Below are 18,451 nucleotides of genomic sequence, written 5' to 3' on the forward strand. Positions count from 1 at the left end.
CCCACCTGTGGACGTCGGGCCCTCATATCACCCTCATGGAGTCTGTTTCTGACCGTTTGAGCAGACACATGCACATTTGTGGCCTGCTGGAGGTCATTTTGCAGGGCTCTGGCAGTGCTCCTCCTGTTCCTCCTTGCACAAAGGCAGAGGTAGCGGTCCTGCTGCTGGGTTGTTGCCCTCCTACGGCCTCCTCCACGTCTCCTGATGTACTGGCCTGTCTCCTGGTAGCGCCTCCATGCTCTGAACACTACGCTGACAGACACAGCAAACCTTCTTGCCACAGCTCGCATTGATGTGCCATCCTGGATAAGCTGCACTACCTGAGCCACTTGTGTGGGTTGTAGACTCCGTCTCATGCTACCACTAGAGTGAAAGCACCGCCAGCATTCAAAAGTGACCAAAACATCAGCCAGGAAGCATAGGAACTGAGAAGTGGTCTGTGATCACCACCTGCAGAACCACTTCTTTATTGGGGGTGTCTTGCCAATTGCCTATAATTTCCACCTGTTGTCTATCCCATTTTCACAACAGCATGTGAAATTGATTGTCACTCAGTGTTGCTTCCTAAGTGGACAGTTTGATTTCACAGAAGTGTGATTGACTTGGAGTTACATTGTGTTGTTTAAGTGTTCCCTTTATTTTTTTGAGCAGTGTATATATATATATATATATATATATATATATCTGTTCGATAAACAAGAGTGGAGTGAAATCGCGAAGATTTTACTTCAGTTGTCAATTTACCTTCCATTTACAACTTCCACTAAAACAATCCAATTTCTTGCCGTCTTGAGGGCATGACTCATGTCATCCTCTTGTCATTTCTATCCTGATAAATGTCTGTGTTATGCATAAATTGAGTGCAGAAACTGTCAAGGGGAAAGCATTTTCGTTAATCCTCCCTAGTCTCTTACATTTGTCCTCATTTATCTGTAGAATGCATGCATTTTTTTCAGACTTGTTTAATAAATGTCTTTTGCTTTCAGGAATAGATTACCTTCACCCAGATCTTGCCTCAAATTATGTGAGTATAATATAGTTCATTACAACATTTAAAGGCTTTTGTAGATGACACCGTCATTTATTATCAAAGAGACTGCAGTAACCATGTTAAGGGTTGAACTAGTGATCTTTTATTAACTGCGGTAATAAATTGTTATAATCTTAATACATATGGCAGCATGTAAGTGAGATGGGGGACATTTACGTAGCAACAAGATCTATCTAAAATAGCAGACAGAAAAGGCAATAGTAAAACAATTAATTTTTATAATAGATAAATGATAAGATTCCAATAGTAGAACATGACACTTCATGTATGGTGCCTCCATATGGCACTGCATTAATAAGGGATCTAATGAAACATAAAATTGATGGGACTCAGAGCAAAATGTCTTCAATTGTATTATCTAAGTTTATGAGAGTAAAAAAATGATAGTACATTCATTTTCCGGTGTACTAAGCAGGCACATGTATGAGGGCATTGGAAGGAACATTTGTTGGCGAAACAATCTATTGAAGGTTTATAGGCACCTTAACAGTTATCACAAGACCTTGATTGAGGTTGGTGGATGACAAAGTAGGGCTATTTTAATGTTATAAAATTCATAGATAACTTAAGATGAATATAGGCATTAAATAACTGTTTATGTGGTTGAAGTAAACTTCTGTAATGACACTCAAGGTACTCAGATATCCCCAAGATTTGATCTGCTGATGATCGGTGAGATCATTGCTAATGAGTGTTTGTAGTAACATTGTCATCATTAGCAACGATCTGGCTTTGTAATACAGTCCTAAAAGGGCCGGCAATTACCCAAATTGCTTGTTCAGGCAAATGTGATTTTTAAGCATGCTTAAAAATCATTGTTTGCCGGCAGAAGATCGTGCTGTTTAATCGCTATCTGCTGCTGGCAAACAATAAGTCGGTATGGGGACGAAAAATGGCATTAGCGATTGCTCCTCCCCATACTGAGGAGGTGATCACAGCATGTAATAGCAGCAGTCTACTCAACTAACAAGCAAGCGATTGCCAGGAAGCAGGAAAAAAAAACTTTCCCCCCATCATTCTGCAATCAGCCCCCTCTAATGACAAAGCGAAAACAGAATGTTAGAAATCTTTTTTAATTTATTGAAAAGGAAAAACTAAAATATTGTATAGAGGTAGGTAATCAAAACCTTTACGCAGGACTTAGTTGAAGAACCTTTGACAGCGATTACAGCTTCCAGTCTTCTTGGACATAACAACAGAAGGTTTCCCCACTTGGATTTGGGTATTTTCTGCAATTCTTCTCTGCAGATCCTCTCGAGCTCTGTCAGGTTGAATGGGGGCCATCAATGGACAGCCATTTTCAGGTCTCTCCAGAGATTTTTGATTGGGTGCAAGTCAGGGCTCTGGCCGGGCCACTCAGGGACGTCCGCAGAGTTGTCCCCAAACTACTACTTTGTTGTCTTGTCTGTGTTATTTGCTCCATTTGCTCCTCTCACCCTGACCAGTCTCCCTGTCCTATCAAATTAAAAACACCACCACCATGCTTCATTATAGGGATGGTATTGGGTAGATAATGAACAGTGCCTCCAGACTTGATGTTCCTCCAGACATGTTCTTTCCTCCTCATGGTTTAGTTTGTGCTCTGATACGCATTGTCAGCTGTGAGACCTTATATAGACCTTATAGATAGGTTTGTCTTTCCAAACAAAATTTCTAAAATTCTTTTCACTTTTTCATTATGGGGTACTGAGTGCAGATTGGTAAGGGAAAACTTTCCCTTTAAACCATTCCACAGCCGCCTCTGGAGTATCAAAAAAACACATTTTGTTTTCCCACTCTATCCTCAACTTCGCAGGGAATATCATTGAATACTTGACACCGTGCTGACGCAGAGTCTTTTTTAGTTTGATGTACTGACTTCTTGCCTTTACTGTTTCCCTTGCATAGTCTGGAAATAACATTACAGCTTCACCTTCATACTCAAGATTACCCCTCTTTCTTGACCTGCGCTGTATTTCCTCTTTGTCCCTGGCCGATAGTAGGCTGAAGATTATTGGCCTAGGTCTTGTCCCCGGGGGAGGGGGCCTTCCCATTCTATGGGCTCTTTCCACAAAATTTTTGTAATTTGAGATATCATTGCCCAGTTGTCCCATCAACCAGGCCTGTATAAAGGCACAAGTATCCTGACCCTCTACCCCCTCTGGGATCCCCAGACACCTCAGGTTGGTTCTTCTAGATCTATTTTCTAGCTCCAGCAATTTTTTTTTTAGTTCCCTATTTTCTTCCTTTAAGATGTCCTGTCCTTTAACCATTATTTGTAGTAGGTCCTCAGCATCTGATGTTCTCTTCTCTACTTCTGTCACTTTTTCTTTATATTTTTTTGGGGTTTTTACAGCCGCTCTCTCCAGCATGGGGATCTTTTTCTTGTATTTTCGGGCTTACAATATCTCCTGAGCCAAAAGGGATGCCCTCTAAATCTAGTTAAGTGTCTTTTTTTTTCTTAGGGGAGCTAGTCTGTCTGCTCATATTCGGAAGAGGCTGTTGCTTCGGTCTATCTATTCTTTTAAACATAGGAGAGATTGAGGTATTTAACTCTAATTGCCCCTTCCCCTGCTTCCCTACCCCCTGCCGTGACATTTCAAAAACCAATACCAGGCAAAACTGCCAAGAAAAACAAAAATAAAAGAGGAAGCAGTGGGACAAGAAGAATCACAATAAACAGGAAAAAAAACGGGGGTTAGCCCGTACTTTGATGTATCTTGTGATTCCTTATTCCGTGCCTCAACACTATCCCCACCCCAGTTCAACGCCCCTGAACCAAGGGATAGGAACGAAACAGGGACACACAGGATGTCTGCCCCAGAGTCCGAGTCCCACTCCTGAGGTTTAGTATTGTGTCTCTGAGAACAAAAAGATAAGTTAGTTCTGTTTTGGAGTCCGAGTTCCCCTCCTGCAGGTTTAGTATTGCATCTCGCAGAGAGAGAGGGTAAGTTAGTGCTGTGATGGAGTCCGAGTTCCACTTCTACAAGTTTAGTATTGCATTTCACAGAGACAGAGAGTAGATTAGTTCTGTTAGTACGTATACCGTAGAGATGAATCAATCAATCAGCTTACGCGGGGATCAGTATGGACCCTCAGAACAGCTTATTTCACTGGGCAGGATAGCCAAAACAGTATAGGCTCAACATCCCCTAAGATCTTCTGGTCAGTACAATCACGTGGTTATAATCTCTTATTCTCTGTATGCCCAGTTTAAAAAGTGCAAGGGTCACAAACATCAAACGCCAGTCCTTTACCCCTCCATTACCTGTGAGAAAACCCTAGCAGTAGGGAGGAAGAAGGAAAGAAAGAAGTCCGATCCAACTTCTGCAGATCCACTCTGATCATCCCCCCTCACATACTGGGCTAGCTTACAGCTATTTTCTAATTGCAACCAGTCCGTCTGCACAGGGATCCTTCACCTGTTGACGTTATATGGCGCCGTCTGTTCCCAGGCTATTGGCACAAAGGGAAAATAAAGTGTTGAGCTTCAGGAGGGCCGGGATCGGGTCAGGAGGGGGAAATGTTCAGATAGAGAGCCAGGGCTTTACGCCATTCTGGATAGTTCAGATGGGAATGGGTAGGGTGGGTAGCTTGCTTGTTGTGTTTTTTTTTTCCTCTCTCTCTCTCTCTCTCATCCTCTTCCTTCTTTGGCAGTGCTGTACCCAAATACCTATAGCCAATACAATTAGGACCTATGAGAATAATCTAATGGAATTTTAGGGGTCTGAGTAAGGGGGTAAAAAGAGTAGCAGTATTTGACGCAATACAAAGATCTCTCCCAGCGATAGTTTGTTTACAAGAAACACACTTGACAGGTGAGACAGCAGGTGGGGTGACCAGACCGTGGGTACAGCACGCTTTCCATTCAGTCTACTCATCATATGCAAGAGGAGTGAGCATTTTAATACATAGAGATATAGACATAAAAATATCAACAACAGTGATAGATAGAGAGAGCTGTTATGGATTGCATATTAGATGGAAAAGCATGGATAATAGTAAATGTCTATATTCCCCCACCTTTAACCACCTCCGGACCGCCTAACGCAGGATTGCGTTCCGGAGGTGGCAGCGCTGCGCAGAGTCACGCATATACGCGTCATCTCGCGAGACGCGAGATTTCGCTCCAAGCCGGCCCGCGCATGCGCATCGCGGGCCGGCAAAATTCAAAGAACAAGTTCGTCACCAGCCTGCCAGCAACGATCATTGGCTGGCAGGCTGGCGATTTTCAAAAAATCCAATCCAAAGTCATATAACAGATCATATTAGTAAATATGATCTGTTATATGGCTTGTCTGCTCCTGTGCTGGTCCTTTTCGTCGGTTGGATCCAGCACAGGAGCAGACTGAACTGTGAGTACACCAAACACTACACCTTAGCCCCAGATCACCCACCTGCACCCCAATTAACCCTTTGATCACCCCTTTGATCGCCCCTGTCAATCACTAGTGAAAGGAAAAAAAGTGATCAGTGTAAACTGTCACTTTTTTTTTTTCACTGGTATTGGCTGTTAGGTTTTAGGGATAGTTTAGGCCCCTTGGTTAGGTAGTTAGCGTCAGTTAGCGCCCACCCCACCGCACCGCAGTCACTTTTATTCGCTGTTTAGCGTATCGCTAATCAGCATTTGTACTTTTATAGTATCTGTAAGTGATCAAAACTGATCACGGTCAGATCTATAATAGTATTAGTGTCACCTTAGCTCGCCCTCCACCCAAAACGCAGTGTTTGCCCGATCAGGCCTGATCGGTCGCCCACACGTGCGTTCACCCACGCCCGCCCCACCGCAGTGACAAAAAATTATTATTTTTTGATCACTGCACATTCATTTTACACGCACTGCGGCGATAAAAAAATCAGTTTTGATATTTTTTATCAACCGCAGCAGCCTCCGGTACTTCGCTAGCCTCCCCTTTGTAAGACAGGTTTGCTTTTTTTCTTGGGTAGTCTCAGGGAATACCCCTAAATTTAGTAGTCCAAAATGTCAAACAGGGGGTATTCTTCTGAAGAGGCCTACAGGATTCTGACCCAGTCGGATGAGGAGTGGGAACCCTCATCTGACGAATCTAGCGGGTCAGAATATGAACCTGTGGAAAGCAGTGGCTCTCTGACCCAAAGTTCGGACGAGGAGGTGGAGGTCCCTGGCAGCACCAGGCGTACCCGGCCCCATGTCGCTAGACCACAGGTTACGCAGGATCCGCTTCAAGAGTAGCAGAGTGGGGCTGTCGCTGCCGGATCACGTGGTGAGGCATACACCAGCAGCGCAGCCCTTCCTGGACCTAGTACCAGCACTGCCGTACAACCTGGTGAAGTAGCGAGCACCAGAAGGGCAGTTGAAGCTGGTACGGTGGCACGTGCAATAGTTACCCCGTCGCAGCCACCGCAAAGACGGGCCCGTAGAGCCCCTAGAGTCCCTGAGGTGCTGGCAAATCCTGATTGGCAGTCACCAACTTCAGCCGCACCAGTAGTTCCCCCTTTCACCGCCCAGTCTGGAGTTCGGGTTGAGACGGCTCAAATCGGTTCGGCCCTGGGATTTTTTGAGCTGTTCTTGACTGCGGAGCTCTTGGACTTAGTCGTGGCAGAGACCAACCAGTATGCCACACAATTTATAACCGCTAACCCGGGAAGCTATTATGCCCAGCCTTTCCGGTGGAAACCAGTCCAAGTTTCCGAGCTTAATACATTTTACCAGGCGCCTTGGCTTCAAACAATACATCCCAAGCAAGCGTGCCCGGTATGGGGTCAAATTGTATAAGCTCTGTGAAAGGGCCACAGGCTATACCCACAAATTTCGGATCTATGAGGGAAAAGATCAGACCCTGGAGCCGGTCGGTTGCCCTGACTACCTGGGGAGCAGTGGGAAGACAGTCTGGGACTTGGTGTCACCCTTATTCGGCAAGGGGTACCATCTTTATGTGGACAATTTCTACACAAGTGTGGCCCTCTTTAGGCATTTGTTTCTAGAACGGATTTGCGCCTGTGGCACCATGCGAACTAGTCGCGTGGGCTTCCCCCAACGGCTTGTAACCACCCGTCTTGCAAGGGGGCAGAGGGCTGCCTTGTGTAACGAAGAACTGCTCGCGGTGAAATGGAGAGACAAGCGTGACGTTTACATGCTCTCCTCCATTCACGCAGACACGACAATCCAAATTGAGCGAGCAACCCGTGTCATTGAAAAGCCCCTCTGTGTCCACGACTATAATGCGCTCATGGGAGGGGTGGACTTCAATGACCAGATGTTGTCTCCGTATTTAGTTTCCCGCAGAACCAGACGCTGGTATAAGAAGGTGTCTGTATATTTAATTCAATTGGCGCTCTACAATAGTTTTGTTCTCTACAGTAAGGCTGGGAGAACAGGATCCTTCCTCAAATTCCAGGAAGAGATCATCGAGAACCTCCTTTACCCAGGAGGTTCCGTGGCCCCATCCACCAGTGTAGTTAGCCGTCTACACGAGCGACATTTCCCCAGTGTCGTTCCTGGTACCTCAACCCAACCGTCACCCCGAAAAAGATGTCGTGTCTGTAGCAGGAGTGGAATAAGGCGTGACACCCGCTATTTCTGTCCTGACTGTGCTGACCACCCTGCCCTATGCTATGGAGAGTGTTTCCGGAAGTACCACACACAGGTACACTTAGCATAGGGATCACATCTCACCAGGACAGGCACACAGGGCTATTAGGGCCCATTCACTCACAGCTGCTGCAAACCTCTCCTTTCACCTGGGATAAAGTGCATAATGTACTTCGCCACATCTTTGGGCGATTTGCGCTTTGCACATTGTCCCATGGGGAAGGAGAGGTTTGTTCTATAAAAGGTAAAAAAAACTAAACAAAAAAAAAAATACCGGTAAGTAAAAAAGTTAAATGTTCAGTTAAAAAAGTTTAAAAAAAGTTTCTATGTTCTGTTCAACAGTTAATAAAGTTATTGCTTTGCGGCCTGGTTTTTTCTTTTTTGTTTTGTTTTTTTTACCTTTCAGGTGGACCAACCGATCGACTAGCTGCAGCACTGATGTGCATTCGGACAGAAGCATTGCGCTGCTGTCAGATTACACGCAAGTCGGTGTATGCGGCGCTGCAAGACGAGATTTCTCCTCTGCAGTAAAAGATACGTTTGCCGAGGCATATGAGCTGAGGAGGTGGCGGTGTTCATATACTTTGGCAAACACTTTGTATATATAAAAAAAAAAATCCCGGCAATGATTTATTCATCCACATCGATTGATGTGAATGGAGAAATCTGGTTTGCCAGGGCATACGAGCTGAAGTGGGTATGGATGTTGGGCGGAGCTCCTATGTCCTGGCAGACGCCTTTCCCCTCCTTTTTCTTTTTTTGGCAGAGATTTTTTCATCCACATTGATCGATGCGAATGAAGAAATCTGTGCCGTTCATTTTTTTCTTTCAGCCCAGAGGCTGAACGGAAAAAAAAAATCTCATTACCCGTATGCTCAATATAAGGAGAATAGCAGAAACTCCTAATGCTGGGCATACATGTAATGATTGCGGAGACCCTCAAATGCCAGGGCAGTACAAACACCCCACAAATAACACCATTTTGGAAAGAAGACACCCCAAGGTATTCGCTGAGGGGCATATTGAGTCCATGAAAGATTGAAATTTTTGTCCCAAGTTAGCGGAAAGGGAGACTTTGTGAGAACAAAATCAAAAAAATCAATTTCCGCTAACTTGTGCCAAATTTTTTTTTTTTCAATGAACTCGCCATGCCCCTCATTGAATACCTTGGGGTGTCTTCTTTCCAAAATGGGGTCACATGTGGGGTATTTATACTGCCCTGGCATTTTAGGGGCCCCAAAGCGTAAGAAGAAGTCTGGTATCCAAATGTCTAAAAATGCCCTCCTAAAAGGAATTTGGGCACCTTTGCCCACCTAGGCTGCAAAAAAGTGTCACACATGTGGTATCTCCGTATTCAGCAGAAGTTGGGGAATATGTTTTGGGGTGTCATTTTACATATACCCATGCTGGGTGAGATAAATATCTTGGTCAAATGCCAACTTTGTATAAAAAAAATGGGAAAAGTTGTCTTTTGCCAAGATATTTCTCTCACCCAGCATGGGTATATGTAAAAAGACACCCCAAAACACATTCCCCACCTTCTCCTGAGTACGGAGATACCAGATGTGTGACACTTTTTTGCAGCCTAGGTGGGCAAAGGGGCCCACATTCCAAAGAGCACCTTTCGGATTTCACAGGTCATTTACCTACTTACCAGACATTAGGGCCCCTGGAAAATGCCAGGGCAGTATAACTACCCCACAAGTGACCCCATTTTGGAAAGAAGACACCCCAAGGTATTCCGTGAGGGGCATGGCAAGTTCCTAGAATTTTTTATTTTTTGTCACAAGTTAGTGGAAAATGATGATTTTTTTTTTTTTTTTTTTTTTCATACAAAGTCTCATATTCCACTAACTTGTGACAAAAAATAAAAATTTCCATGAACTCACTATGCCCATCAGCGAATACCTTGGGGTGTCTTCTTTCCAAAATGGGGTCACTTGTGGGGTAGTTATACTGCCCTGGCATTCTAGGGGCCCAAATGTGTGGTAAGGAGTTTGAAATCAAATTCTGAAAAAAATGACCTGTCAAATCCGAAAGGTGCTCTTTGGAATATGGGCCCCTTTGCCCACCTAGGCTGCAAAAAAGTGTCACACATCTGGTATCTCCGTACTCAGGAGAAGGTGGGGAATGTGTTTTGGGGTGTCATTTTACATATACCCATGCTGGGTGAGAGAAATATCTTGGCAAAAGACAACTTTTCCCATTTTTTTATACAAAGTTGGCATTTGACCAAGATATTTATCTCACCCAGCATGGGTATATGTAAAAAGACACCCCAAAACACATTCCTCAACTTCTCCTGAGTACGGGGATACCAGATGTGTGACACTTTTTTGCAGCCTAGGTGGGCAAAGGGGCCCACATTCCAAAGAGCACCTTTTGGATTTCATAGGTCATTTTTTACTGAATTTGATTTCAAACTCCTTACCACACATTTGGGCCCCTAGAATGCCAGGGCAGTATAACTACCCCACAAGTGACCCCATTTTGGAAAGAAGAGACCCCAAGGTATTCGCTGATGGGCATAGTGAGTTCATGGAAGTTTTTATTTTTTGTCACAAGTTAGTGGAATATGAGACTTTGTATGAAAAAAAAAAAAAAAAAATCATAATTTTCCACTAACTTGTGACAAAAAATAAAAAATTCTAGGAACTCGCCATGCCCCTCACGGAATACCTTGGGGTGTCTTCTTTCCAAAATGGGGTCACTTGTGGGGTAGTTATACTGCCCTGTCATTCTAGGGGCCCAAATGTGTGGTAAGGAGTTTGAAATCAAATTCTGAAAAAAATGACCTGTCAAATCCGAAAGGTGCTCTTTGGAATATGGGCCCCTTTGCCCACCTAGGCTGCAAAAAAGTGTCACACATCTGGTATCTCCGTACTCAGGAGAAGGTGGGGAATGTGTTTTGGGGTGTCATTTTATATATACCCATGCTGGGTGAGATAAATATCTTGGTGAAATGCCAACTTTGTATAAAAAAATGGGAAAAGTTGTCTTTTGCCAAGATATTTCTCTCACCCAGCATGGGTATATATAAAATGACACCCCAAAACACATTCCCCACCTTCTCCTGAGTACGGAGATACCAGATGTGTGACACTTTTTTGCAGCCTAGGTGGGCAAAGGGGCCCATATTCCAAAGAGCACCTTTCGGATTTGACAGGTCATTTTTTTCAGAATTTGATTTCAAACTCCTTACCACACATTTGGGCCCCTAGAATGCCAGGGCAGTATAACTACCCCACAAGTGACCCCATTTTGGAAAGAAGAGACCCCAAGGTATTTCGTTATGGGCATAGTGAGTTCATAGAAGTTTTTATTTTTTGTCACAAGTTAGTGGAATATGAGACTTTGTAAGAAAAAAAAAAAAAAATCATCATTTTCCGCTAACTTGTGACAAAAAATAAAAAGTTCTATGAACTCACTATGCCCATCAGCGAATACCTTAGGGTGTGTACTTTCTGAAATGGGGTCATTTGTGGGGTGTTTGTACTGTCTGGGCATTGCAGAACCTCAGGAAACATGACAGGTGCTCAGAAAGTCAGAGCTGCTTCAAAAAGCGGAAATTCACATTTTTGTACCATAGTTTGTAAACGCTATAACTTTTACCCAAACCATTTTTTTTTTACCCAAACATTTTTTTTTTATCAAAGACATGTAGAACTATAAATTTAGAGCAAAATTTCTATATGGATGTCGTTTTTTTTGCAAAATTTTACAACTGAAAGTGAAAAATGTCATTTTTTTGCAAAAAAATCGTTAAATTTCGATTAATAACAAAAAAAGTAAAAATGTCAGCAGCAATGAAATACCACCAAATGAAAGCTCTATTAGTGAGAAGAAAAGGAGGTAAAATTCATTTGGGTGGTAAGTTGCATGACCGAGCAATAAACGGTGAAAGTAGTGTAGGTCAGAAGTGTAAAAAGTGGCCTGGTCTTTCAGGGTGTTTAAGCACTGGGGGCTGAGGTGGTTAAGATAGAGGTCTTATTAAAAATTCACGATTTGGTGCTTAGATGTGGGGATAAATCACTTTTAATCACAGGAGATTTTAACCATGTAATGGACGGGAAAATAGATAGATGTAGAATAGGAAAAACTCAGAACTATTGCACTGGATCTAAACTAAAAAATATCACGGAAGAATATGGATTGATTGATATTTGGAGAGAAAGGCACCCAAAGTTAAAAAAAACTCCTGTTTTTCAAAAACTCACAGGAGTTTGTCACGTATTGATTTAGTATTCACTAATGATAAAGGTTCACTTGATATCCAAGGGATTAAATACGGCCACTGGGGGATTTCAGATCACAGTCTAATTATCACTAACATAAAAAAAAGTAACAATAAAAACAGAGGGATGAAAATAAATATTGGCTGGATAAATATTATGGGGATACACGATAAAGTTTCACAAGAGATAAAGGAATATTTCATTATTAATGAAGGCTCAGCGTTTGTTAAAGTGGTGTGGGATGCGGCAAAAGCCTTTATCAGAGGGATTTTCATAAAATACACAGCAATATATAAAAAGAGATCAAGGAAGGAAATTGATATATTAGAACAGGAGCTTGTAAAACATGGACAGATCAACAAACAAAAATTAAGGATGACCTGTTTTTGTTAGCAGAACAACATAAACAAAACTATGTTAGGGATAACCATATATATGCACATATACCCGGCAAAAAGTTAGCAGCGTGAGTAGCAGCCCACAGGAAAAAGAACTACATTCATTGCATAGTGTACAAATGGGGCCAAAATATTGTTGACCAGGCTACTAAGTTAAGCCTGATCAAGGAGTATTTTGAGGACATTTATAGCAGTAAGACCAATAAAAATATGGCAGAGATACAAAAATTTCTGGAAAAAACTACTATAGACCCATTAACACTAGAGCAGAGGGAAAGCTTAGACAGCTCTATAAGTACTGGGGAAGTGGATTTTTTTTAACAAAGATCACAAAAAATAAAGCCCCAGGAATAGACGGCATTCCGTTTGAAATATACGCGCAATATAAAGAAATATTAATACCTTAACTGATTGCTGTCTGGACTGCCTCGAGGGAGTCTGGGAAGTTGCCAGATTCCCTAAGGGAAGCCTTGGTCACACTGATCTTAAAGCCAGATAAAGACCCATGTTTGTTGGACTCATACCGTCCCATTTCATTAATCAACACTGACAATAAAATTTTGGCTAAGATTCTGGCAGACAGACTTAAGCAGGTTATTACGACACTTGTACATGAGGATCAGTCGGGATTCATGCCAGGTAAAACTACAACTGATAATATTATGAGATACTTCGTGAACACCCAGCTTGAACCCACAAATAGTGGGGAACGTATGATTGTTGCAATTGATGCTTCGAAAGCATTTGACACTATAGAATGGGCCTTTTTGATATCGACGCTAAAAAAAATGGGCTTTAGAGATAATTTTGTATTATGGGTCCAGTTATTATATTCGGACGTCACTGCAAGGGTAATGGTGAATGGGGAATATTCAGATAATATACAGATTAATAGGGGGGTTAGGCAGGGTTGCCCTTTCTCCCCTATGCTCTTCGCCCTTGCTCTGGAACCCTTGGCTAATATGATTAGACAAGATAAAGAAATAGTGGGGTTCAGGTTCGGTGTTCATGAAGAAAAAATTGCTTTATATGCAGATGATATCCTGTCGTTTGTGGGTAAGCATGCATCAGTAACCAGAATACTCCAGACCTTTGATCAGTACAGTAAATATGCTGGGCTTAATATAAACTGGTCTAAATCGGCCTGTATCCCGATTGATCCTCTGAATGATTTTTTACCAGGCCCCTTAGAAATTAAAAGTCCACAAGAACCTGTTAAGTACTTGGGAATACAGATAACCGCAAACCCTAAAGATTATGCCCAATTAAATATTGTACCCTTAATAAAAAAAATCAGGAAGAAAGTAGATCTCTGAAAAAAAAATCATATTTCAATGGCAGCCCGTATTTCACTAGTGAAAATGTGTCTACTACCCCCTCTCAACTATATTCTATGGAATGCAGCGACAATAATTACAAAAAAAACTTTCAAACTAATAGGCAGCTTATTGGCAGATTTGATTTGGCGAGGTAAAAAACCCAGAATCAGCAGAAATACTGAATATACATGAGAGGAATGGAGGATTATCGGTCCCGGACTTGGAACTTTATTTCATCTCTGGCCATATTAAAAACATGATAGTATGGAGCAATTCACAAAGATATAAGACCCTAATTGCAGCAATCGACAAAAAGTTGGACCGCTGCAATGTGTTTCAAATAGTTGAGGCAAAAACCTTAACGCTGCAGCGACCCAACAAGATACCGATTATAGAATTGCTGACCAAAGTATGGAAGGAAGCTAGAGCTCTATGGACCCAAAATGAATTCCATACGGATACTTTATTATGGGATCACTGTCATCTGACTGAATTAAAAGTCATTGAACAGGAAATCTGGCGCAAGTACAGGATTTTTAAACTGGGTCAGGTATGGGAAAGCGGGGATATTATCCCATATCGAGAGTTAAAAAGCCAATATGGACTGGGAAACAAAAATTTGGGGTTTTACTACTTACAATTGAAACATGCTTTGCGAACAAGGATAGGAAAGGGGACACAGATTACCGCTCTCCCTCCCCCACTTGTAAGAATCTCCAGATTAACAGTAGGGAAAAAACTGACATCTAAAATATATGAGAGTTTGCTACACCAGAAAACAAATAAAAAAGCAGTTAAATGCTTAATGTATAAATGGAGCACAGTTTTACCATCACAAAGTCAGGAACTATGGGAAATGGCTATTCGGGCTAAAAATAAGGTAACAAATAGTTTCTCTAATAGAATTATAAAATTCAATATATTATACCGCCTATACTATTCCCCCAAGTTCCTGATGAAATGTTACAGACTCAAAGAATTTGGATGTCTAAAGTGTGGAGAGAAGGGAGTGGATGATATCCATATTCTCTGGACGTGTGGTGATATTCAGGTTTATTGGGAGAAGGTGATTACACAAATAGAGGAGTATCATTCTTTCAAAGTCCCCCAGGATTTTGAAATATGTATTCTTGGAGTTATGGAGAAAATAGGTAACCCTAAACAGCGAGAAATAGCAGCCAAATTACTATTCCAGGCTAGGAAAAATATCATCCGACTCTGGGGAGATGGTGCTGTGCCTACGGTCGACAATTGGGTGAGATCTACTCGACTGTCACTTGCCACAGAAGAATTCCATTTAATCTCTCATGAGAAAAAACACTGATTTGTCCGAATATGGCATAAATGGCTGGGATAGCTGTCAGTGGGGGGAGAGAGTTGGAGAGGGGCTTTTTTATTTTTTTATTTTTTTATTTGTTTGTGCTGTTGTAACCAGCAAGCAAGGGGGGTTGGGTGGGGGGAATGCTACACAATGTAAAAATTTATGTTGATTATAAGTTACAATGTACAGGGGAAAAAATAAGCAAGTTACTGTTGTTGTGAATCATTATGTAGTTTTAAAACTTTAATAAAGAAATATAAAAAATAAAATAAAATAAAAGATAAGGGAAAACTTGATTTTTTTTATTTTAGCACACAGGTATGTAGACTCTCAATGCATTGTATGTGGAGCTCATATCAACATTGGCACAAAACAAGGAACCAAATGCTGAGGGTCACAAGGAGGACATGGTGGATATATATAATGGATAAAATATGTGTGGCATGCAGGTAGATAGTGGATGAATGGCAATAAACAGAAATGAAACAATACTGAACAGACCCTATATGAATTTTACCCAGCCAGAACATAACAGTCCAGAAACACACAAATACCAAAAGCATCAAAATTTGACTAAAGATTCTAGAATACACTAAACTAGAACAAGATCAGAATAACAAAATCTGGGAAGAAATGTGCATGGCGAACAATATACCTGATAGCCAGAATGAAATGAGTCTAACATAAATAGACTCAACAATCAGCACTCAACCCTTACCAGCGAGGCAAGCCTAGACAATAACCAAATCCAGTTAAAGATGCAAGGCAGGTGCATAGCAACTTCACAACCAAAGTTAGTACCTGTTGCTCGTAACAAATTTAAAGAAAGTCCAATAAAGACACAATTTGTGCTTCTCCTGCTTGAAAATATCAGAAAAAAGGCAGGAAGTGCAAACATTCTCTCTTACACTGTTTGCTCTCAAGGAAAATAAAGGGAATTGAAATGAACACTCGAGATTGACTAATATTACTGTGTATTGTGCTGTAGCAATTTTTATAGATTATAGATTGAATGCAAATTATACATTTTCACAGTTGTACATTTTAATTCTTTCTTGGATCACATAATAAATTGTAGTGGCTTCGCACACTTGAAGTAGACAACAGGAGCTCTAATTTTAGAGAAGTTATGTACAATTTTCATTAGTTACTTCCACAGCAGATGCGGGCATCGTATGGTTAAACTATTGTCACTTATGATTATCTATTCAAGTGACTTGCACCGGAGCTCAACGACACCAAATTAAACGTGAAGTGCAAAGCTTTGATGTGTTCAAGCTCTATTATTTATTGAAACCAAGTAGATACTACATAGGAAAACCATTATTATGATTAGCAGAAAAGCCACATGATTTGCAGAGACTACCAAGCCATCACTGTCCTTATTATGATTGCAACAAAATGCAAATAAATAAAGTGCTTTCTAAGTTTTCTCCAAGATCTGGTGTTAATGTCATCCTTTTTACATGGAACATCGTTTCCACAGTTAAACTGCCAACGTTATGTAAATTCTGTACTTTATTGATTTCTGAGTATGGCTTCCATCTCGTAATCCACATTTATTGCTGAGCAATCGGTGGGAAGTATTGATATGAAGTCTTATAAAAATAGAGTTAACACACACATGCTTAACAACATATGTTAACTAAACTAGTTGTGTTAAAGAGGACCTTTCACCACTCCTAACATGTTTGTTTGAATTGGTGTAATAATACAGATGTAGTAGAATTAACACTCAAACTTAAATTTCTTAATTCATTGTGATATCTTGTAAAAATAAAAAGCCATTGAAAAGCAATTGAAGGCGTCGACTTAAAGAGGACCTTTCACCAGTCCTGTTACATGCCTGTTTTAATAGCTTCATGCATTTCCCATGTAATAACCATTCTGGAACATCGATTCTTATGACTCTGTGATTTGCCATTCCTTTATTATACAGGCGTGGGTCATTTTTGCTACATTTTTCAAGCTGCGAGAAGATTCCTGAGACTGAAGAAAATGCACAGTACAGTAATTCCTATCACACTACCTAACACCCTGCACTGGAACCTATCAGCTACACTATATCACTATCTAACCTACATTGACATCTCCCACTAACTATCTGTATTATATATATGAGCTAACTAACTAACTAACTATCTCATGTAATTGACTCAGCAATGTAAATGACTCAGCAAAGCACAGAGCAGAGCAATGACACTGGTGTCTCTCTCAGAGCTGCAAAAAACAGCAGAAAATGGTTGCTGGGGAGGTTCCTATATAGTAAGGGGTAGACAACTTTCCTATTGGTTGCTAGGGATGTTTCTAAGCTCAGACAAAGATATTGCAGCCTTCTTATTGGCCCACAAGCAAGAAGCAGTGAGGGTACTGATGAAAAAATATCTAGAATATTCACGATTACGAAGATATAGCACTATATTCAAAATCTTCGCAAATTCTCAAAGTGCCTATATTCACAATAAAAATTTGTGATTAGAATATTCGCGATCAACACTATTGGACAATACAAGGGCTGACTGTGGCAGAGTTCAGTGAAGAGCAGAAAGCAGGCAAAGGTCACGGCTGGCCCAGAAGAGAAAACATAATCAGGTTAACAAGCTGAATTATAATTGTATGCAGCAGACACTAACGAAAACCAATGCAGACATGAAACAAAAGAACCTTACTGCTCAGACACAGAGCACTGTGGACCCTTGTAAAGTCTGAAGCACATTGGCTTAGGTTGGAGTCATAAGCATTTGGTAGATAAAGCGGCAAGGAGCTGGTGCATGTGCGGGAATGACACAGGAGCAGCTGGAAGCAGAATACAAGGCACCTCTAACAAATAGCATTCTATGGGTATAAAAAGGCAACATACCCACCTTTCCTGTGCCAGTAGACTTTTGTTACCCCTGGCATTCCATGTTGACAATACTTTGTGATGACATGTCATTCATAGTGATGTTATGTCACCTGATTATTTCTTCCTGCCTCGGTGACCAATAACATGGGAACAACAGAGGCTTTATTTTTTTTTACATTTTATTGAGATAAGATTTTATGCCCATTCTGTTTGTAAAAATGAATGTAGAGGAGAATGTAATGCCATTTCCGAGATAAGCTGGTATTGGAAAACATATTTAAGAAACACAACGTTTAGAGCAAGGATATGTTTCTTACTATGTAAAGAGCTGTCTACTTAGGATTTAAGAAATAAAGAAAAAGATTAGCGTAGAAAAAAGGTGGATAACAGGAAAGGGAATTAGGGAGATTGGAGAGATAGGAGGGTTGGGAGAAATAGGGTGGGAGATTTTTAGGCAGAGGATGTCAAAACGAAAGCCGAAAAGTCAAAGAATAAAGTGATAAGGCTGCTCACATTAGGCAACGGTCTGGCTAGCAGTAGACAAGACTTAAAAGGGAAAAAAGAAGATAGTGGAGCACCAAAACAAAATGTAGAGAGGCAAGAAATAAAGAGCTAGAGCAATCGGAAGTCTAGCTGTATGGTGTCAGAATAGGGACCATAGGATCCTGAGGTGAGGTGTTAAAAACCCCATATAAGGTGGTGAACACCCAATACCCGGGTGAATCCAGAAGG

At 41.3% G+C, this 18,451-nt stretch overlaps 1 protein-coding gene across 1 annotated transcript in view; it reads left to right on the plus strand.

Annotated features, from left to right (window-relative positions):
• Positions 1-18,451, plus strand: part of PCSK2 (proprotein convertase subtilisin/kexin type 2) — a 293,015-nt gene that overhangs the window by 192,396 nt on the left and 82,168 nt on the right. Inside the window, 1 exon segment of the mRNA XM_040430178.1 lies at positions 987-1,024. Coding sequence (XP_040286112.1) covers positions 987-1,024 — 38 coding nt within the window.

Source organism: Bufo bufo, chromosome 4 (genome assembly GCF_905171765.1).
Source record: "Bufo bufo chromosome 4, aBufBuf1.1, whole genome shotgun sequence".
In the NCBI taxonomy this organism is placed as follows: Eukaryota; Metazoa; Chordata; class Amphibia; order Anura; family Bufonidae; genus Bufo; species Bufo bufo.